This window comes from Coregonus clupeaformis, chromosome 36, assembly GCF_020615455.1.
Source record: "Coregonus clupeaformis isolate EN_2021a chromosome 36, ASM2061545v1, whole genome shotgun sequence".
Lineage (NCBI taxonomy): Eukaryota > Metazoa > Chordata > Actinopteri > Salmoniformes > Salmonidae > Coregonus > Coregonus clupeaformis.
In genome coordinates this window covers 9,858,179-9,881,277 of record NC_059227.1, presented here as the reverse complement: position 1 = coordinate 9,881,277, position 23,099 = coordinate 9,858,179, and the positions used below count along the sequence as shown (strand labels likewise).

Here is a 23,099-nt window from a genome sequence, read left to right as displayed (position 1 = left end):
AAAGCAAGAAAATATGTACATTATTCATGGTCCATCAACCAGTTGGTGTGTGTAAGTGTGGGTGTGCTGTGGGGTTGACACTACGAACCCACAGGTTGGCTGTCTCATCCCTTCCAGGCTTTTGGGAGGGAGGGTGGACAATGAGCCTGTCATGTCCCCACGTGCTCTGGCAGCATTCTTGGCTGGGATAAGTGCTTTCCTCTTCTGGCGCACAGCTTCAGGATAGTCCTTGTTGAGGAAGATGTACAGTGCCTTCAGAAAGTATTCATACCCTTTGACTTATTCCACATTTTGTTGTGTTACAGCCTGAATTCCAAATGGATTATATAGACGTCCCCCCCCCTTCCCTTCTGCCTCTAACCCTAGGAAACTATTTTCCACCTTCTCCTCCCTCCTTAATCCTCCACCCCCTCCTTCCTCCCTCTCTGCGGACGAATTTGTCAACCACTTTGAAAAGAAGGTGGATGACATCCACTCCTCATTCACTTCGCCTATTGAGTCCACTGGTCCCACTCACACAGAACTACCCTATGCCTTGACCTTTTCTCCCCTCTTTCTCCAGATTAAATCCTGTGACTAGTGAGGTCCGGCCGGCCTCCTCCCATCTCCAGACCATCTCTGGAGACCTTCTCCCATTCCTCACTTCCCTCATCAACTCATTCCTGACCACTGGCTGCGTCCCCTCTGACTTTAAAATGGCCTGAGTCGCTCCCCTCCTCAAGAAACCAACACTCGACTCCTCTGACATCAAAAACTACAGACCGGTATCCCTTCTTTCTTTTTATTCCAAAACACTTGAGCGTGCTGTCTCTGACCAACTCTCTCGCTATCGCTCTCAGAACGATCTTCTTGACCCTAACCAGTCAGGCTTCAAGACGGGTCACTCAACCGAGACTGCTCTTCTCTGTCACCGAGGTTCTCCAGACTGCCAAAGCTGACTCTCTCTCCCTTGTTCTCATCCTGCTAGGTCTATCTGCTGCCTTCATTGCTATGCGGATGGCACTCAACTACTTTTCTCCTTCCCGCTTCTGACACCCAGGTGGGGAAACGCATCTCTGCATGCCTGGCAGATACTGTCTCTCAGCTTGGATGTCAGGCCCACCACCTCAAGCTCAACATCGATAAGACGGAGCCGCTCCTTCTCCCGGAGAAGGCCTGCCCACTCCAAGATCACTCCATCACGGTTGACAACTCCATGGTGTCCCCCTCCCAGAGTGCAAAAAATCTTTGCATGACCCTGGACAACACCATGTCGTTCTCTGCAAACATCAAAGCAGTGACTCGCTCCTGCAGGTTCATGCTCTACAACATCCATAGAATACGACCCTACCTCACACAGGAAGAGGTGAAGGTCCAAATCCAGGCACTTGTCATCTCCCATCTGGACACTGCAACTCGCTGTTGGCTGGGCTCCCCACTTGTGCCATCAACCCCCTGCAACTTCTCCAGAATGTTGCAGCCTGCCTGGTGTTTAACCTTCTCAAGTTCTCCCATGTCACCCCACACACTCCACTAGCTTCCAGTCAAAGCTCGCATCCACAACAATACCTTGGTACTTGCCTACGGAGCTGAGATGAACGTGCATTGGTGCGAAAAGCGCAAATCAATCCCAAATCAAGGACCTTGTGAAGATGCTGGAGGAAACAGGTACAAAAGTATCTATATCCACAGTAAAAGGAGTCCTATATCGACATAACCTGAAAGGCCGCTCAGCAAGGAAGAAGTCACTGCTCCAAAACCGCCATAAAAAAAGTTTTCAACTGCACATGGGGACAAAGATCATACTTTTTGGAGAAATGTCCTCTGGTCTGATGAAACAAAAATAGAACTGTTTGGCCATAATGACCATCGTTATGTTTGGAGGAAAAAGGGGCAGGCTTGCAAGCCGAAGAACACCATCCCAACTGTGAAGCATGGGGGTGGCAGCATCATGCTGTGGGGGTGCTTTGCTGCAGGAGGGACTGGTGCACTTCACAAAATAGATGGCATCATGAGGAAGGAAAGTTATGTGGATATATTGAAGCAACATCTCAAGACATCAGTCAGGAGGTTAAAGGTTGGTCGCAAATGGGTCTTCCAAATGGACAATGACCCCAAGCATACTTCCAAAGTTGTGCCAAAATGGCTTAAGGACAACAAAGTCAAAGTACTGGAGTGGCCATCACAAAGCCCTGACCTCAATCCTATAGAAAATATGTGGGCATAACTGAAAAAGTGTGTGCGAGTAAAGGAGGCCTACAAACCTGACTCAGTTACACCAGCTCTGTCAGGGGCTACCCGAAACGTTTGACCCAAGTTAAACAATTTAAAGGCAATGCTACCAAATACTAATTGAGTGTATGTAAACTTCTGACCCACTGGGAATGTGATGAAATAAAAAAAAGCTGAAATAAATCATTCTCTCTACTATTATTCTGACATTTCACATTCTTAAAATGAAGTAGTCATCCTAACTAAGTTTAAATGTATTTGGCTAAGGTGTATGTAAACTACCGACTTCAAGTATTCACAACCCTGAGTCAATAATTTGTAGAAGCACCTTTGACAGTGATTACAGCTGAGCTACAGAGTCTTTCTGGATACATCTCTAAGAGCTTTCGACACCTGGATTGTGCAACATTTGCCCATTATTCTTTTCCAAACTCTTTCTTTGTTCTGTCCAATATGTTGTTGATCATTTCTAGACAACCATTTTCAGGTCATGCAATAGATTTTCAAGTGGATTTAAGTCAGAACTGTAACTCGGCCACTCAGGAACATTCACTGTCTTCTTGGTAAGCAACTCCAGTGTAGATTTGGCCTTGTGTTTTATGTTATTGTCCTGCTGAAAGATGAATTCATCTCCCAGTGTCTGGTGGAAAGCAGACTGAACCAGGTTTTCCACTAGGATGTTTTAAAATATTTGTATTCTGTACAGGCTTCCTTCTTTTCACTCTGTCAGTTAGGTTAGTATTGTGGAGAAACTATAATGTTGTTGATCCACCCTCAGTTTTCTCCTATCACAGCCATTAAACTCTGTAACTGTTTAAAAGTCACCATTGACCTCATGGTGAAATCCCTGAGCGGTTTCCTTCCTCTCCGGCAACTGAGTTACGAAGGACACCTGTATCTTTGTGGTGACTGGGTGTATTGATACACCATCCAAAGTGTAATTAATAACTTCATCATGTTCAAAGAGATATTCAATGATACACCATCCAAAGTATAATGAATAACTTCACCATGCTCAAAGGGATATTAGATGTCTATTATGTTTACCCATCTACCAATAGGTGCCCTTCTTTATTTATTTTTTAGCTCTGCCCTCTGTGTGTGTCTGTGTATGTGTGTCTATGTGTGTGTCCTGGAGGCAATAGGTCAATTTGTGTGTGCATGCAGCACACGTTCATCCCAAGTCTAAGGCCTATAACAGTAATGAGTTGGATCAATGAGCTCACGTACTGAGGAAGAGCTATCTGGATTGTCTATACTAGCACGCCACACCCACCAAGTGTCTGTCTGTTTCACACACATCCTGGCTGAGGCAACTGACTCAAGGTTGGTGGCAGCAGTAGCACAGCACTGAATACGAATTACTTGTCTTTGACGCAACAGCGCTGACAAATTAGCCCAAGAAGTGCATTAGCTGCCTATGAACCTACATTATTCTATTGCTTCGACTGCTCTTAGGAATCAATGTGTTTATGTGGAATGAGTATATCTGGGGGCTCTCTTTAGTGGTGTATTGATATGGGACATCTATTCATTAATTCCATGGACGTTTTGATCATGAATGATAATAACCACCACACTACTCATCAAAATCAATCCTCAACCAGACATGTGACAGTGTTTATTCCCTCTTCTCTGTAAACCCCACTTTCACTCATGGTAATTAATCAGTGTGATCATTAGGAACCAAACACATTAGCTATAGCATTTCCCACCGCTTCCCTCTCCATTCTCATTGGTCCTGGTGGACAGGCTTTTTCCAACAAAATATATATCTTCAGTGTCACCACTCAAACATTTAAATTATTCTAACTTGACTATATACTACAGATGGAACAACCAAATGTCTGCATTGACATACATTACGTAAATAAATAATAATTTATATTTACGTCATTTAGCAGACACACTTATCCAGAGCGACTTACAGTTAGTGAGTGCATATATTTTTCATACTGGCCCCCCGTAGGAAACGAACCCACAACCTTGGCGTTGCAAGCGCCATGCTCTACCAACTGAGCTACAGGGCACCCCTGTAGCATCCTCTCATCGCTCATCCCTCATCCTGACGTTTATTCACCATGGGGTTCTCTCAGAATGGTTCTTGTACCTGTTTCACTATCTCTGATAGGACATCTGTTCCTGGACAATAATCTGAGTACAATTCATTGGTTCTTGTTAATCAAGCCCTAAAGAATATCTTATTCCCTTTGGCAATAATCATAACAGCTATGAAGTTGTCACGTCACATCATAATAATCATCCTACGTTCATGACAATAATATTTCTGAATGTGTCATCAGTGTTCCAGTCCATCAACGGCCGGCTGGGTCCCAGAGGAGCACTGTTCATCACATTGTGTGCAGCCTATGACCAGCCGTGTCCAATGTCACTATTCACCTTAGCCTGCGGGATAAAATCAATGCCTCCAGAATGGTGTTGCCCAGAAAGGAAAATGCAAAACACTATACATCAGAAAGGACCTCCTGTAGAGAACTATTAACTGTGATTGATCTGACTGTGGACTATGGAGAGGAAGCATGGTGTGTGCAGGGGAACACTTTCAAAATGAAAATGGGAATGGGATACAAGTAGGGCTGTGGCGGTCATGAAATTTTGTCAGCCGGTGATTGTCAAGCAAAAAACTGCCGGTCTAACAGTAATTGACCGTTAATTAACATAAACATGTTTAGCATCTCCTGGCTTCCACGCATAGCCTACAAGCCTACACGTAATTCTGCTTTGAAAGTTGATAAACTTGTAACCCCACTTTTGAGAAAATGGCCCTTGAATGTTTTGGTACACCTACTGGAGAGCTCTTCTTTGTCTACACCCATTCAGCATCGTTTACAGCCTCTTAAGCATTAGCTCCACCCATCTCTTTAAAGATTCACATGTGAGGCCATGTGGTAAACACACCCTATAGCAAATAAAATCTAAGTTTATTTGTCACATGCACAGGATACAGAAGGTGTAAACGGTACAGTGAAGTGGTTACTTGCATAGTAGCAATATCGAAAACAGAAAGTGTCCATATAAATATTTTATCATTATTAGATGATGTTTACCTGACACACTTGTCTAAATTGATGGGTCATGTGAAGGAAATGCTATAACCAGCCCCAAGCCACATCTAGCTAAGTGGATGGGTCACTATTGTCTAGACATGCACACATGTTCATGAAATACAATAGATGGCTGTAATCACCCCCAGACACACCTGGCTAATTTGATGGGTCATGTAATAATCCGGCCAAAGTGGAGTTTTTTGTTTGGATATGTAGCTAGCTACCTAGCTAGCTAGCTAAACAATGAACCGGCATAATCCCAACTCATACTACTACCAATACAAACATTGTCATAGCTGTAGTATGAATCTGCAGGTAGCTAAAGCTAACAAACTAGGTTCAATGTCAGCTAGTGATGAAGACTTTTTTAGTAAACTATTGAATAACCAAAGTTAAATCACAGACGTGACGAATATATGGGGAGGATTCTCTGTTGCTAGGCATGAACTTGAATGGTTCCTTTCACTGGGCTTGTGTATGTGTGAAATGGGGATCTGACCTAGGGTAGAATTGCTCGCTCTTACCTAATCCATGGCTGTCCTACCTTATCAGAGACTGAAACCAGACTGTTGCCTAATGCATCTTTTCTCAAACAAAGTGCGGCGCCATAGTTTAACAGAGTTTAGACTAGTCATGAATAATTACAGCATGACGGGAGGGAAGAAGTGGAGTGGGTTTGTGTACGTTTGAGAGATTGAGTGTGGACCTGTCATGTCCAACAATCAATCTTCAGGTCAAGCCAGGGTGAGCCGGGGTTGAACAGAGTTTAAACCTGAACATAATTGTTTTTGCATGACAAGGGTGTGATTGATTGTAATAATATTGTTTCTAAACTGAATGACAGTCAAATTTAGCCCTATCATAGACTAAGGAAGTGGGCGGAGCGGTAGAGAGCAGGAAACTGAAGATAATGGTAGGAGAACTTAAGAGGGAGGGGCTTTGAGCTGGGATGTGTGGGAATGGGACTATATAGATGGAGAGCGGAGAGGAAGAGGGGAGCTACTCTGCAGACCAGCTCGGCTTTGTTGAATTGTAATAAAGTCAATCTTGATTCTACAAAAACCCTGGAAGAACTTTGATTTTAAATAAAGTATAGTGATTATTTTCCACAACACTAGCTAACATTAGGCTATAACTAGCAATGCAAATGGTTTTCTGATTCAAATAATATTACTACACAGATCATACACGTAATGTTAGCTAGGTAACTAACATTACGCTTTAACTTGCAATAAAAACGACTTTCTGACAAAATTAGAAACCTACAGTGGGGAAAAAAAGTATTTAGTCAGCTACCAATTGTGCAAGTTCTCCCACTTAAAAAGACGAGAGAGACCTGTAATTTTCATCATAGGTACACGTCAACTATGACAGACAAATTGAGGAAAAGAAATCCAGAAAATCACATTGTAGGATTTTTAATGAATTTATTTGCAAATTATGGTGGAAAATAAGTATTTGGTCGCTTACAAACAAGCGAGATTTCTGGCTCTCACAGACCTGTAACTTCTTCTTTAAGAGGCTCCTCTGTCCTCCACTTGTTTCCTGTATTAATGGCACCTGTTTGAACTTGTTATCAGTATAAAAGACACCTGTCCACAACCTCAAACAGTCACACTCCAAACTCCACTATGGTCAAGACCAAAGAGCTGTCAAAGGACACCAGAAACAAATTGTAGACCTGCACCAGGCTGGGAAGACTGAATCTGCAATAGGTAAGCAGCTTGGTTTGAAGAAATCAACTGTGGGAGCAATTATTAGGAAATGGAAGACATACAAGACCACTGATAATCTCCCTCGATCTGGGGCTCCACGCAAGATCTCACCCCGTGGGGTCAAAATGATCACAAGAACGGTGAGCAAAAATCCCAGAATCACACGGGGGGACCTAGTGAATGACCTGCAGAGAGCTGGGACCAAAGTAACAAAGCCTACCATCAGTACACACTACGCCGCCAGGGGACTCAAATCCTGCAGTGCAAGACGTGTCCCCCTGCTTAAGCCAGTACATGTCCAGGCCCGTCTGAAGTTTGCTAGAGTGCATTTGGATGATCCAGAAGAGGATTGGGAGAATGTCAATGGTCAGATGAAACCAAAATATAACTTTTTGGTAAAAACTCAACTCGTCGTGTTTGGAGGACAAAGAATGCTGAGTTGCATCCAAGGAACACCATACCTACTGTGAAGCATGGGGGTGGAAACATCATGCTTTGGGGCTGTTTTTCTGCAAAGGGACCAGGACGACTTTCTGGTTTTTATTTCTACCTGAGTTATTTTCCCAGTCTGAATAGCCCTGATTAGAAGGAAGAGGCCCTCCAGGACCAGGATTGAAGAACCCTGGTGTAAATGAAAGAATGAATGGGGCCATGAGATTTTTAGTGAAAACCTCCTTCCATCAGCAAGGGCATTGAAGATGAAACGTGGCTGGGTCTTTCAGCATGACAATGATCCCAAACACACCGCCCGGGCAATGAAGGAGTGGCTTCGTAAGAAGCATTTCAAGGTCCTGGAGTGGCCTAGCCAGTCTCCAGATCTCAACCCCATAGAACATCTTTGGAGGGAGTTGAAAGTCTGTGTTGCCCAGCGACAGCCCCAAAACATCACTGCTCTAGAGGAGATCTGCATGGAGGAATGGGCCAAAATACCAGCAACAGTGTGTGAAAACCTTACAGAAAACGTTTGACCTGTGTCATTGCCAACAAAGGGTATATAACAATATTATTTTCCACCATAATTTGCAAATAAATTCATAAAAAATCCTACAATGTGATTTTCTGGATTTTTTTTCCTCATTTTGTCTGTCATATTTGACGTGTACCTATGATGAAAATTACAGGCCTCTCTCATCTTTTTAAGTGGGAGAACTTGCACAATTGGTGGCTGACTAAATACTATTTTTCCCCACTGTATATCTGAAAATGTAGCTAGACTCTTACCCGTATACATGGATGAACGCTTCACGACAGACTGGAACCATTTAACTCTGTTTTGTTTGTAGTTACATCTTGTTTGGGCCAACGTTGTATCAAGTCACTCTGGTTCACACTGACCGTGGCATATGCAGAAAGTAGCCCATCAGCGTTGTGTCAAGTCGATAGCGCCTGCTAAATTCAGAACATCAATGTTGTTGAGAAAAGTAGCAAAACTTTTGTAGTTCTCGATGGCTAACGTTATATCTTTCAAAAACGGTGCGGTAGAAAGGACTGTCAACACATACTGAACAGCTCACGTTATAGACAGAAGCATGCTACCTGGCAGACCAATCCAAACTCATCTCCTGGCATGTCCAGCCCATCCATTATCTCAGCCAATCATGGCTAGCAGGAAGGTTCCTGTCTTTTTCCATGGCTAAACCAACTAGGCTTCTAACTTAAAAATTGTATTCGTATTTATGGATGGAATATAAGTGTGTTACTAAGGCACATGAACGTTCACTTGTTCCAGAAGGCATTTCTGCCAAAAAATGCATTTTGATAAAAACAATTATGTTTACGTTCTATTTCAGAAGAACAGAATAGCATACTCTGAGTTGTCCTTACGTTAGGCCCTGATCTGGCGATGCCATATGGCTGTGGGCTACACTAGTTCATTTAGCAGACAAGATTTGCTTTGAATTCCGTGGCATAATTTTGTTTTATTTTATAGGATGAACAATTCAATTGAACATGAATAAAATAGAAAGTATATTTTCTCCAAACGATTTCCAAGGAAGTGCCTACATGTGGCTATTCTGTGTTGAGCGGTTAACAAAGAAACAGGTCCTCCTATATGCTTAATTTAAAGTTATTTATGCAACTTTAGTTGTGATACAAATGTTGGGCTACATGTTTTGATTTTTAATACATTCTAAGGCTGCATGATGCGACTCTAATGATGATTTGAAAAAAGTTGCACGAAAGGCATGAGTTCTGATTTGTTTCTTGTGCAGGCTGCACACTCTTCATCAGACTTTCATTCACAATTTGACAAGCACTTGATAATATTCTCACTAGGCCTCGAGTTTCCCAGCGGCATGCCCCTTGTGTGGCGTAATGCCCCATAAAAAGTCCATGTCTTTTGCGGCCAAGGTGGCCGTTGTGCCCTTGAGCTGAATATAATAATTATAATTCCCTTCTGCCGGCTGCTGTGCTCCGAAGCACCTCTCACTCACATGGCTCTCTCAGATATCTAAATTCTTATTAGCCAATGCCCATCACGTGATCGGGTCCTTCTCACAGCTAAGAAATAGGCTACAAGTGAAGACAGACACATCAGGGATGCAACTGCGCGTGTCCCTCTTATCGAATTCCGAGGTGCATATTGAAGATATTAGAAGAACTGTCCACATTTTGCCTACTTTCGTCAGCCAACAAGATGAGTAGGTCTAACGAACGGCAAAAGCACTAGCCTATGTCAATCTACTATCCCCTATAGTACAAAGGTTAACCTATTCTATTGGTCAACTTTTCCTTCTGTGCAAGAAGTAAATATTCCAAACGTAGGCTGGAACAGTTGTGATATGCGATAGATCCCAAATTAATACAACCACTCGCATCAAAAAACCTTTTAAAAGCAATGAGGCTGATGCAACAGATCAGAAAGTTTAGCTTAAAATGTTGATATACTATTAGGCTATTTCTTCACATTGTAAGCGCAGCAATGCACACATGGCAGCAGGCAATAAGCACGAATGTTCCAAAATGCGATCAAATAGCGGGAAAACAAATGCGATGTTTGTTAAAAGTTAATTTGTGTAATTTATTTCCTCCTTAATGCGTTTGAGCCAATCAGTTGTATTGTGACAAGGTAGGGTGGTATAGGGTGGTATACAGAAAATAGCCCTATTTGATAAAAGATCAAGTCCATATCTTGGCAAGAACAGCTCAAATAATCAAAGAGAAACGACAATTCATCATTACTTTAAGACATGAAGGTCAGTCAATACGGCAAATTTCAAGAACTTTGAAAGTTTCGTCAAGTGCAGTCGCAAAAACCATCAAGCGCTATGATGAAACTGGCTCTCATGAGGACCGCCACAGGAAAGGAAGACCCAGAGTTACCTCTGCTGCAGAGGATAAGTTCATCAGAGTTAACTGCACCTCAGATTGCAGCCCAAATAAATGCTTCACAGAGTTCAAGTAACAGACACATCTCAACATCAACTGTTCAGAGGAGACTGCGTGAATCAAGCCTTCATGGTCGAATTGCTGCAAAGAAACCACTACTAAAGGACACCAATAATAAGAAGAGACTTGCTTGGATCAAGAAACACGAGCAATGGACATTAGACCGGTGGAAATCTGTCCTTTGGTCTGATGAGTCCAATTGTGAGATTTTTGGTTCCAACCGTCGTGTCTTTGTGAGACGCAGAGTAGGTGAACGGATGATCTCCGCATGTGTGGTTCCCACCGTGAAGCATGGAGGAGGAGGTGTGATGGTGTGGGTGTGCTTTGCTGGTGACACTGTCTGTGATTTATTTAGAATTCAAGGCACACTTAACCAGCATGGCTACCACAGCATTCTGCAGCGATACGACATCCCATCTGGTTTGCACTTAGTGGTACTATCATTTGTTTTTCAACAGGACAATGACCCAAAACAGACCTCCAGGCTGTGTAAGGGCTTTTTGATCAAGGATAGTGATGGAGTGCTGCATCAGATGACCTGGCCTCCACAATCACCCAAACTCAACCCAATTGAGATGTTGGACCGCAGAGTGAAAGAAAAGCAGCCAACAAGTGCTCAGCACATGTGGGAACTCAGCACATGTTGGAAAAGCATTCTTCATGAATCTGGTTGAAAGAATGCCACGAGTGTGCAAAGCTGTCATCAAGGAAAAGGGTGGCTACTTTGAAGAATCTAAAATCTAAAAATATTTTGATTTGTTTAACACGTTTTTGGTTACTACAGTATTCCATATGTGTTATTTCATATTTTTGATGTCTTCACTATTATTCTACAATGTAGAAAATAGTAAAAATAAAGAAAAACCTTTGAATTAGTAGGTGTGTCTGTCACGCCCTGGCTCTGGGGACTCTAGTATGTTGAGCCAGGGTGTGAGTTTTCATTTTTGTTTGTTCTGGTTTTGTATATCTATGTTGGCCAGGGTGGCTCCCAATCAGAGACGGCTGTAGCTTGTTGTCTCTGATTGGGAGTCATACGTAGGTAGCCGTTAGGCATTCATTTGGTGTGGTTTCTTGTTCCGTGTTGGTTTGTGAATGTAACCAGGGACGTCACGTTTTGATCATCTATTAATAAATATGTTCGCATTCCACGCTGCGCCTTGGTCCTCCTCTGTTCCCGACGATCGTGACAGAAGAAACCACCAAGACTGGACCAAGCAGCATGTCCAGGAGCCATCGCCAGGAGATCTCTAGCAGATCTCCTTCGCCTCCTCGACTGGGTCAAGCCGGGTGAGGAAGAGAAGGGCTGGACTTGGAAGCAGAAGGGCGAAAGTCTGGCGAGGGACATGGAGACCTGGTCCACGGGTAGGAGAGACGCCCAGAAATTTTTTTTGGGGGGCTCACGCCGTGGACGACGGGGCAGCAGGAGGCCGCCAGGTTACGGGAGTCACTGGTCACCAGGGGGAAGGAGGATGTAGAGGCACGACGAGAGGTACTGGGGTGTGTTGCCAGTCCGGTCCAGCCTGTTCCTGATCCCCGCGTAGGGGCCAGTGGTGTGTGTTCCCAGTACGGTCCGGCCTGTTCCTGCCACTCGCACCAAGTCTACGGTGCGCGTCGCCAGCTTCGGCCCGGCCTGTTCCTGCTCCCCGCACCAAGCCTGTGGTGCGCGTCGCCAGCCCAGTCCGGCCCATTCCTGCTCCCGCACAAGTCAGTGGTGCGTTTCGTCAGCCCTGTCCGGCCCGTTCCTGCTCCCGCACCAAGTCAGTGATGCGCGTCGTCAGCCCGGTCCGGCCTATTCCTGCTCCCCGCACCAAGTCAGTGGTGCGCCACGCCAGCCCGGCCCGGCCCATTCCTGCTCCCGCTCAAGTCACTGGTGCGTTCGTCAGCCCAGCTCGGCCCGTTCCTGCTCCCCGCACCAAGTCAGTGTTGCGCTACGTCAGCCCGGTCCGGCCCGCTCCTGCTCCCCGCACCAAGTCAGTGGTGCGTTTGCGTCAACCGGCTCGGCCCGTTCCTGCTCCCCACACCAAGCCAGTAGTGTGCGTCGTCAGTACGGCACAGCCCGTGCCTGTTCCACCGGTGCCTGGTTCGGCACGGGTCAGCTGCGTCACGCCGGAGCTAGAGCAATCCGCTCCACCAGTGTAGTCCAGCTCCGGTCAGCAGGGTCAGACCGGACCAGGGGGTACTTTGGGGGTTAGAGAGGGAGTGGGGATCATGCCCGGAGCCGGATCCGCCTCCAAGGCGGAGTGCCCACCCGGTCCTTCCCCTGTGGTGTTTGGTTGGCGCGGTCGGAGTCCGCGCCTTTGGGTACTGTCACGCCCTGGCTCTGGGGACTCTAGTATGTTGAGCCAGGGTGTGAGTTTTCATTTGTGTTTGTTCTGGTTTTGTATATCTATGTTGGCCAGGGTGGCTCCCAATCAGAGACGGCTGTAGCTCGTTGTCTCTGATTGGGAGTCATACTTAGGTAGCCGTTAGGCATTCATTTAGTGTGGTTTCTTGTTCCGTGTTGGTTTGTGAATGTAACCAGGGACGTCACGTTTGATCATCTATTAATAAATATGTTCGGCATTCCACGCTGCGCCTTGGTCCTCCTCTGTTCCCGACGATCGTGACAGTGTCCAAACTTTTGACTGCTACTGTATGTGTGAAATTAGTTTTGATTTAGAATGGACCATTATCATGCACCTGTCTCGGAACAGGGGCATTGGAAAAAAAAAACATCTATGCACTTAAATAACGAAATGTAGGCGCTTTTCCCGTGGATCATTTTCATGCCATCCAGGTAGGCTATACTCCTGTTGTAAAGCGAAGCACTGTGCTTAATAATTGAGTTGATCAATAAATATAGTAGGCAAAGCCTATAGAAAGCTGATGGGATCCTCTTTTTTAATAGAGGCCATCAAACCTCTGTTTTCTTATGCAATTGCATAGCCTATAGAAATGTTGCACAACATGAGCTCATTGGCTCTCATTAAGTGTTTGATTTGATTTTCGAAAACATTTGCATTGACGTCAGAGTGATTAGAGGAACAACAGAGTGCTGAGTACCAGGCAGTTATCAAGTTTGGTAGGCTACTAATGACCATCAGCAGCATCATAGCTTGGAAAAGCCTAGTTATCGTGACTAAACGGTCACATGGAATTTGACTGCGGTCATGACTCGTGGCTGCCAGTGTGGCGGTTATACAGTCACCGTGAATCGGCCCTAGATACAAGTACTAGGTATAGGCTTTTACTAAGGCCCAGTTTTTCCAGGGTGGTGTTCAGTAGTCACGAAATGGGAGAAATCACTTTGAAATAGAGTGAAACTCCCACGAAGGCCACTGTGCCTGCCTGAAGAACCATTATGTTTTGCATACACAAAGCGTCAGCACATTTTAATTTGGTCCATTAAAAACAATTTCTTGACATGATTTATGTTCTTGGAGTGTGAGTCAACTCTTTCTAGGATAAAGAATTCCATATTTTCCAACACAGAGGAATCATTAGAAGAACTGCAGAAAGTAAGTACTCATTTACAGTGCTGTAAAGTACATAGTGTGTGAGAGGGGTAGAGTATACAGTAGGCGAGGTCGATATCCACAGCTCATTTGGAGCAGAGAGAGAGAATGGCAGGCAGTGTCCTGCCAATGTGTCTGTGTCATGTATGTTTCATTAGTCCTGGCACAAAGCCCTCTCTCTTCCTGTTTTCCTCCAGCTACCCAGGGAGAGGAGAACTGACAAGCTCAGCGCTACAGTAATTGGCTTCACTAAGATGACATCCCAGATATACATAGTTGGGGAAAGACATGAAAAGGTTCACTGTGTTAAGACTCTGTCCGGCTGTCTCATCTTACGGTTGTCCACTGACATGGTGAGAGTTAACTGCCCACCTGCAGATTTTATCCCAGTCCAAAAAAGTATCGTTGAATAGTTGAAGTCTGAAAGTGAAATTGGTTCAAGTATGATTTGTCAGATGATTTAATATTACAGAAATAAAATATAATTTGGTGATAATTATGTTTCATTCATTTTGAGGATAACTACAGGATGGACTCAAGTACAGTCTTTACACTACAGTGTCATCCCAGGAGGTGGGTGGTGGACATCTGTTGTCTCTGAGGACCTGTCACATGTATTTATGTTCCTCCCTGCCTATGTTCGTTCTCCTCCATTCCTCCCTGACTCTGTCTCTCCTCCTCCTTTTCCCTGGTGAGCCACAACCGAGGTCACCAAGATGCCTTTGCCTCCTGTTCCTGCTTCTTACTTAAACTTGATTTACTTCACACTAGAGTAGTCTCAGCCTCCAGGGCTTGACTGACCTCTGAACCTTTCAGACTGGGAAAATAGGTTATAGGGCAGTAAGCCACATACTCAGGAGATCTCCTTGTGATACTGTGGCTTAGAATGGTTTGAGTAGAAATTAGAGGACAACTCTGCCGGGAAACGTTTATATCCTCCACCGACAATGGGACAATTATGGTGGTGATGTTTGTAGATGTAACGGATTGGAACTGTTGAAATGTGTTGTTCTTGAACGTATTTTCCTCTCTGCAAGTCCCAGGTTTGCCTCATTGTAATTAAGGGCCTAGCCCAATGTATAAATGCTTGTCTGTTTCATTCAGGGGATCCCCCTACTATGTGTTGGCTGGCATGCCTTGGGAGGACGGGTGTGGCGACCGTGGCCTAGACCAAAGTGATGACAATGGATTGTGGGTATGTTTATGGCAAGGTTGCCCATAACCACTGATACCGTTTCCCTTCTCCCATGGCATGCTTCCCTAGGTATGTATTTTGTGTGTTGGCCAGAAATAATAAGAATATTGATTAAAACGTAATACATTGATTGACAATTGAATGCCTAGGTACTGATGAAACTCTGAGGATGATAGCAGTGATTGTACGGAGTGCTAGGTGCTGAAGATGGTGTCCATGAGAAGCTTTCTGATTATTTGGGAAATATCAAGCATTGTTGTACTGTCCTGAAGGACGTGCTGTAAGACATACACATATGCAGGCACACACACACTTGCACATTTCCAACACACTGCCACAACAAACCGAAAACAATCAGCGTAGGACGGGGCGCCCCTCTTTGAGGAAGCCCACAGCAGCCAATTACCCTAATCCCCTCCCCAATTGGCAACATGGCCGCCGCTGATAAGGCTAAGCAGCTCCACACTCACCCATGGAGAAGAATGGGATCCCCAGCAGCGTGGAGTTAAACTTCCCGTCGGAGATGAAGAAGATGCCAGCGGAGGTCACGTTGGCGATGGCTATGGTGAGCACGCCCAGCAGACCCAGGAAGGGCTTTCCCCTCAGGCAGTCCCTCATGGAGCTGGAGATGGTGGCCGCCAGCAGAAGGAGCACTAGGCTGACCAGCACCTCCCCTTTAGCCAGCACTCCCGTCTGGTGGAAGTCCCTCCACAGGCTGAAGGAGGTGAGAAGACTGGATGTGCAGGTCCTCGCTGAGCGTGGACAGGTATGTGATGAGGGTGCAGAAGGCATTCTCCCACTTCTCTGCGATGACGTCCTGCACCACGGGGGCCATGGTTGCGGAGGTAGTAGGTGATCTGGACGGCCCGGGCAAACTTCACCTGCTGGTCTCGGCTGTTGGGCGAGAAGGCCACTCCACCCAGCTGGTGGCCGATGAAGGATACACGACCGTCCTGGGGCAGGGAGCACAGCAGACAGGTTACTATCAGACACATTGAGAGAGGGATCTCAAGTCCCTACAGAGCATAGCTGGAGATATGCTGTTTGGTTACTGTTACCTGATATTAGCAACGGTTGTAATTTGTAGTTTATTGTGGATTATGGTTATATCTTGTAAATGATTTGAACACTGTGACCCGCCAATCAACCATTGCAATATGCATGAATTCCCATATTTGATACATTTTACGTTAAGATAAATGCTATATCATATTTGCCAAGCAATAGTAAATGTGTGCTATGGCAAGCTATTCCCATTATTTCTACTATAGTAAATTGAACTGTGTATCTTGGATTCATGCTTGAGAATATCCCATTACTACGGCTACTAAAGAATCAGACCACATGCACTGTAGTGTATGATCACTAAAACACTGTTGAATAAAAAATGCATTAAACCAATCACTGTCTGCCTAGTTGTTTTCAGACAGGTATATTGTAGGTATCCTATCAGATCGGAGCTCCACTAGTATAGGGATGCAGTGACATTAATTCCCCCAGAAGGTGACTGATATGTGGAGATGAGATATATGACAACACTTGACTGCCCTCCAGAGAAGATGGATCTCCTAGACAAGTGGATGAACAGTTAACTTGTCAGCCAATAGTGAAATTATGCAAATTTAATGAAGCCTTGTTTGTTCATTTCAGACAAGGGCCCTAGCTGGTCTGATTTGATCAATGTTTGTAGCTACTGCACTGTACTGTAGCCTGCTGTACTGTACAGCCAATCCTGGATCTCTTCAATGCAATGTTTTATGTTGATTGTACAACTGTAATGTCAGCAAATGAAGGATTCCATGGGATAATGTAATTACATATCACTTGCACTGTTAGCAGAATATGGAATTGCATGATATTATTACCATTCCTTCCCTATTATCATGTAAATTGATATATTCAGTAACAATGGGCTTGAACATTCATAGTAGAACATTCACCACAAGGACTCCTCATTTAAGCAGAAGCCATGAAATTCTGACATACCATCCAGGGATGTAACATTAGTAGTACAGTGCTGTAAACACATGAAGAAAGCTGCCAGCTGACATCAAAGCACTGAATGAAAAGCAAAAAATGTGTCAAGACAATCTGCACAAACAGACAGAGAATATCAATGATGCAGGCGACACAACACGACGAACGGCGCTGTAGAAGTATCTGCCAAGAGGGGTGTAAAAGAAGGTCCGTTTATTCTAACCTTAAAGCGGGAACTTCTTTTCCCGCATGAGGCGGGAGGGCTTGGCGTCAAGGGGCGCAAGGGCCAGAGTCAAAGGGTATAAAGCAACTGCCTGCAATCGGAGTGAGTGAACACAGTGGCCTTGGATGTAGAGTAATGAACAGTGGTAGGATGTGCTATCTAGAAGTGATTTAGGGACAGCCCAGGATGAATGAACAGAGCAGGCCCCAGTGCATTACTCACAGCTAGGCCTGGTGCGGGAGGATTAGCTATCTGACACAAGATATGTTCTTATTGGAGGATATACAACACTAGCTAGATATATGCCTTGCAATTTAAGATGCTCTGTGAAGCATAGGCCTAACTTAGTACAGAACCGTTTTCAACTCAGTAACGACCCACTATAGTGAGTCTTCCTCAAGGCAGATCATACAGAATATTCTACTTTCTACACTCATTCATCACATGTGCTCAATGTGTCATGGTAATATCAACAGATCTGGTCACCTGTTGTAAAATTAGGCTACCTGTTGTAATTGTGTAACATCTGATTAAAACATGAACCTAATTTATAGCCTACTGTCTAAAATGACATGAGCAGAGGTAGCCTAGCAGCCTAGCTATACATCTGCAGAGGGCTGCAACCACAGCACACACTTAGGAGGCATAGCAACATCTTACAGGTGATGAGAGGATGCAGGATCCATACTAGTCTATCAGCTATGTTATTCTATATGTGCAGGAGAGGGAGAACTACACTGCATCAGAATAGGAAGGGGAACATTCCCTCTATATTGGAGCAGTGCAAGGCTATGCAGCCAATTCACAACCTGCAGCTAATAACTAGCCTACACCGGCTGTTCAAACCATTCTGAGTATTTCCTTGCGTTGCCTGCATGATATATGAAGAAATATGCAGCCTACATAATAGGCTGAGCGAATACAACCACTGCTCATTGAGAAATGAATGCAGTCTTCAGACAGTGGGTTATGGTCTCATTGCAGATACATTGTCCCACTGCTAATCCAGGTCATTCGGTGTTTGGGGTAGCAAAGTACGTCGGTCATGTTCTCTTTAAGGGTAACTGCCACCACATACGATACTCAAATCGGCAATTGATGCCCGCGGCCGGCAGAAACGTTGTAGACTATCGTGTTATAAAACAAAATCCTCGCCGTCTTACCTTTAATGTTGTATTTGGATAGGTCACGGGCACCTTTGAAAAAGTGTGATTCGATAGAATGGCTAAGCGGATATCTTCGAATATCGTAATTATATCATCCAAGAGGCATCGCTTATCCCGATGGCTCAGGACACAGAGATGAGCGAAAGTGTAATTGAATCCCTTGTAATTAACCCGCAAATCCAGCACCTGCTTGTGAACCTGCAGGACCTGGTCGGCTAGCTCCAGTATATTTCCCCCAGATTTGGCCAGCAGAATCAGTCTGCCATATCTGCCGGGAGTGTGCAGGTCGGAATACAGCTTGTTTTTTGACTGGTCGATGGGGAAAAGGCTGTTCGCAAGACTCCGCTCTACTTTAGCAAAGCTGTGGGTCGGGGCAACCAGTATCTCGATGTCCGTTTCGGGCTTGAATCTGCTCAGCACGGTAGATCCAAAAATGATGGTTAAGACTGCAGGAACGGTGAGGAAAAAAACCGGATGCCTACTAACAAATAAGCCCAGCCAGTAGAAAGAAGCTTTGAGCCCTCTGTGTATCATTTGCCGCAGCATCCTCCTCCAGATCCAGCTTGCAGATGCCCAGTTTCTTCCTATGAAGCACATGTGACATGAGGCTCCGTTGCCCAGTTTAGTCAATCCGTATGAGAATACACTACACCTATAAAAAGAGCACTGCAGCAATTTGCAACAAGAACTGTCAGATACTTATCATGTCGTTGCTTTTTTTGTTTCATTTCAAGCCATTCCTCCCCTTTACTAACAGCGGACCCGTGACTATTCCTATTGCTCCTGCTGCAATAGCAGCAAACCTTGGCCGTCTGATGTGCATGTGTGCCTAGTTCTAACTACACTATCGGTGGCGCCTGACTTATATAGCCTACTTGACTGTAACCATGTGCTGGGATGAAGGGGGAAGACGGGGTAATGCTGATGATGGGTTATTTTAGAAACACGCGCAATAGCCATATGAGAGTCGTGAAATATTCATTGGTGGCACAATGGCCAAATGCACTTCTTGAAATCACTCCCACCTCATGAATGGGGAAACCATACAGTTGCGCGTAAAGCTAATAGCCAGTAACCTAGGTTAGCCTCTTGAGAGAGGGAGACAGCGGGTCCTACGAAGCCTTTCAAAGTCATGGGGAGTTTACTGATATACTTTTTGCACCTCAGGAGGTTTATGCTTCAAAGTCAAGTAAAGACACACTAGATTGCCTCTCAATGTGACACTTGTTTACACCTGCCACCCAACCTGGGACAATACTGTCAATGACATCATAGGGTTACAGTAGGCTAGCTCACTTTTATCTTTTGGGATTCAATAACAGAGGTCCTCAAGTCATCGTCTGGGGTCACATTTCTACAGTAGCCTAGGTCCTACACCAATGCAGCATTTATCTATTGTAAGTATTTGCGTTGTTGGGAATTTTTGATGCCTCACAACAAGTATTGTCAATCGCCGATGTTAAATAAAAAAAAAAAAACTAGCTAATAGATGTGATTCAGCACCACTGAAGTGGACAGCAACGCAATCGGAATTCGGAAGTTCAGCACCAGGACAGCAACAGTCACTTCGCTCGTGGGGCGTTTAAGCCACGAACAGAGCCTGACAGGCAGCTCTGTCTTCCAGGCTGCATGCCGCCCCCAAGACCAGAGTCAATCACATGCAAGGAACAACTAGCCATTAAGCCACACACAAACAGAGCCAGAAAGCTGAAGCCTAAAGGAAAAAAGTTAATATAGCCAGCATCTTTCAAAATTAAAGCAACTTTATACTGATATATCACTGATATTAAATCAGATTGATTTGTTGTAGATAAGCAATATTTTTGTGTTTGTTAGCTAGCTTGCTAGAAGGGCTGCTTAGCATGCCAAGAGTGTGCAAAGCTGTCATCAAGGCAAAGGGTGGCTACTTTGAAGAATCTCAAATATAAAATATATTTTGATTTGTTTAACAATTTTTTGGTTACTACATGATTCCATATGTGTTATTTCATAGTATTGATGTCTTCACTATTATTCTACAATGTAGAAAATAGTAAAAATAAAGAAAAACCCTTGAATGAGTAGGTGTGTCCAAACTTTTGACTGGTACTGTAGTTAGCTATGTAGTCTTATTAGCTAGCTAGCAAGCTAGCTAGTTATCTATGCTGGTTGTTAGCTTGGATAACTGATATATGTATAATTATAAGGGACACTACATGTTTTATGGATAATATTTACATTTACAGGCTGATCAGATTAGCTTTCAGCCTCAGAGCTTGATCAGATTCAATAGCAGCCTTAGAGGCTGATAAGTCAGGATGCTGCCTTGTAGGCTATTTCATGAACAAAGCTCCTCACAGGCATATTAGCAGTCAAAGTGTCTTATAGGCTGATGCATATGATCCAGTGGGTGAGCTCTATTCCTGCCAGGCTGATCAGATTCAATAGCAGCCTCAGATGCTCATAAGTCAGGATGCTGCCTTGTTGGTTGTTTCATGAGCAAATTGTATGTCTATCAATATGAATGGGTCAAGACTGCTAACTGACCTTACTTGTAGTCTTTATTCAATCAATGATTGGATGTACTACTTTGTTTCACAAATGTTTTTGTTTTTTTCTTATAGATGTGTTATGGTTGACTGTGACATGAAAGAAATAAAGGCAATCAAATCAGTCGTCCCACAGTCTGCAGTGTTCCTTTGCTGGTTCAAGTAAGTGTCATGAAACACAAGTACACAAGTAAGTGTCATGAAACTATCTGACAGCCTCCTTTCAAAATTCAGCGTCACAATGATTAATTGAAATATTTACATATGAACATTCTTGCCAGGCTAATTGCCAGGCTAATTGGTTTACATGGGACAATAGTGATTGCAATTTGGAAGCAATTGAAAAGTTCAATTAGTCCAAAAAAGGTAAGCATAACAAGAAATAGTAAGAAGGGTCTAAAATCCTAACTGTACACCATTGGCTAATAAGACAAGACAGGGGGAAATGTTAGGGATCCATCAGCAAGGAATGCTGTGATAAGAGGAATGGTGTCTCTGAAGCATTGCAGTACAGTAAGTTATGCATCTGATATTGTGTAACATAATATTGTTTCAACTTAATGGTGCACTCCTTAGTCCTAATACAGTTAAAGCCGGAAGTTTACATACACTTAGGTTGGAGTCATTAAACTTGTTTTTCAACCACTCCACACATTTCTTGTTAACAAACTATAGTTTTGGCAAGTCGGTTAGGACATTTACTTTGTGCATGACACAAGTCACACTTATAATTCACTCTGTCACAATTCCAGTGGGTCAGAAGTTTACATACACTAAGTTGACTGTGCCATTAAACAGCTTGGAAAATTCCAGAAAATGATGTCATAGCTTTAGAAGCTTCTGATAGGCTAATTGACATCATTTGAGGTAATTAGAGGTGTACCTGTGGATGTATTTCAAGGCCTACCTTCAAACTCAGTGCCTCTTTGCTCGACATCATGGGAAAATCAAAAGAAATCAGCCAAGACCTCAGAAAAATAATTGTAGACCTCCACAAGTCTGGTTCATCCTTGGGAGCAATTTCCAAATGCCTGAAGGTACCAAGTTCATCTGTACAAACAATAGTACGCAAGTATAAACACCATGGGACCATGCAGCCGTCATACCGCTCAGGAAGGAGACGCGTTCTGTCTCCTAGAGATGAACGTACATTGGTGCGAAAAGTGCAAATATATCCCAGAACAACAGCAAAGGACCTTGTGAAGATGCTGGAGGAAACAGGTACAAAAGTATCTATATCCACAGTAAAACAAGTCCTATATCGACATAACCTGAAAGGCCACTCAGCAAGGAAGAAGCCACTGCTCCAAAACCGCCATAAAAAAGACAGACTACGGTTTTCAACTGCACATGGGTACAAAGATCGTACTTTTTGGAGAAATGTCCTCTGGTCTGATGAAACAAAAATAGAACTGTTTGTCCATAATGACCATCGTTATGTTTGGAGGAAAAAGGAGAACGCTTGCAAGCCGAAGAACACCATCCCAACCGTGAAGCACGGGGGTGGCAGCATCATGCTGTGGGGGTGCTTTGCTGCAGGAGGGACTGGTGCACTTCACAAAATAGATGGCATCATGAGGAAGGAATGTGGATATATTGAAGCAACATCTCAAGTCAGGAAGTTAAAGCTTGGTCGCAAATAGGTCTTCCAAATGGACAATGACCCCAAGCATACTTCCAAAGTTGTGGCAAAATGGCTTAAGGACAACAAAGTCAAGGTATTGGAGTGGCCATCACAAAGCCCTGACCTCAATCCTATAGAAATGTAGTTGGCAGAACTGAAAAGGCGTGTGCAAGCAAGGAGGCCTACAAACCTGACTCAGTTACACCAGCTCTGTCAGGAGGAATGGCCCAGAATTCACCCAACTTCTTGTGGGAAGCTTGTGGAAGACTACCCGAAACGTTTGACCCAAGTTAAACAATTTAAAGGCAATGCTACCAAATACTAATTGACCCATTGGGAATGTGATTAAATAAATAAAAGCTGACATAAATCATTCTCTCTACTATTATTCTGACATTTCACATTCTTAAAATAAAGTGGTGATCCTAACTGACCTAAGACAGGGAATTTCCACTAGGATTCAATGTCAGGAATTGTGAAAAACTGAGTAAATGTATTTGGCTAAGGT

At 44.1% G+C, this 23,099-nt stretch overlaps 1 protein-coding gene across 1 annotated transcript in view; it reads right to left on the bottom strand.

Moving 5' to 3' along the window:
* The window catches only part of LOC121552709 (patched domain-containing protein 1-like), a 50,420-nt gene extending 31,125 nt beyond the window's left edge, over positions 1-19,295 (bottom strand). Inside the window, 4 exon segments of the mRNA XM_041865721.2 lie at positions 15,544-15,802; positions 15,804-15,902; positions 15,904-16,026; positions 18,437-19,295. Of these exon segments, the coding sequence (XP_041721655.1) occupies positions 15,544-15,802; positions 15,804-15,902; positions 15,904-16,026; positions 18,437-19,036 (1,081 nt within the window). The 5' untranslated portion in view covers positions 19,037-19,295.
* Positions 19,296-23,099: the final 3,804 nt, after the last annotated feature.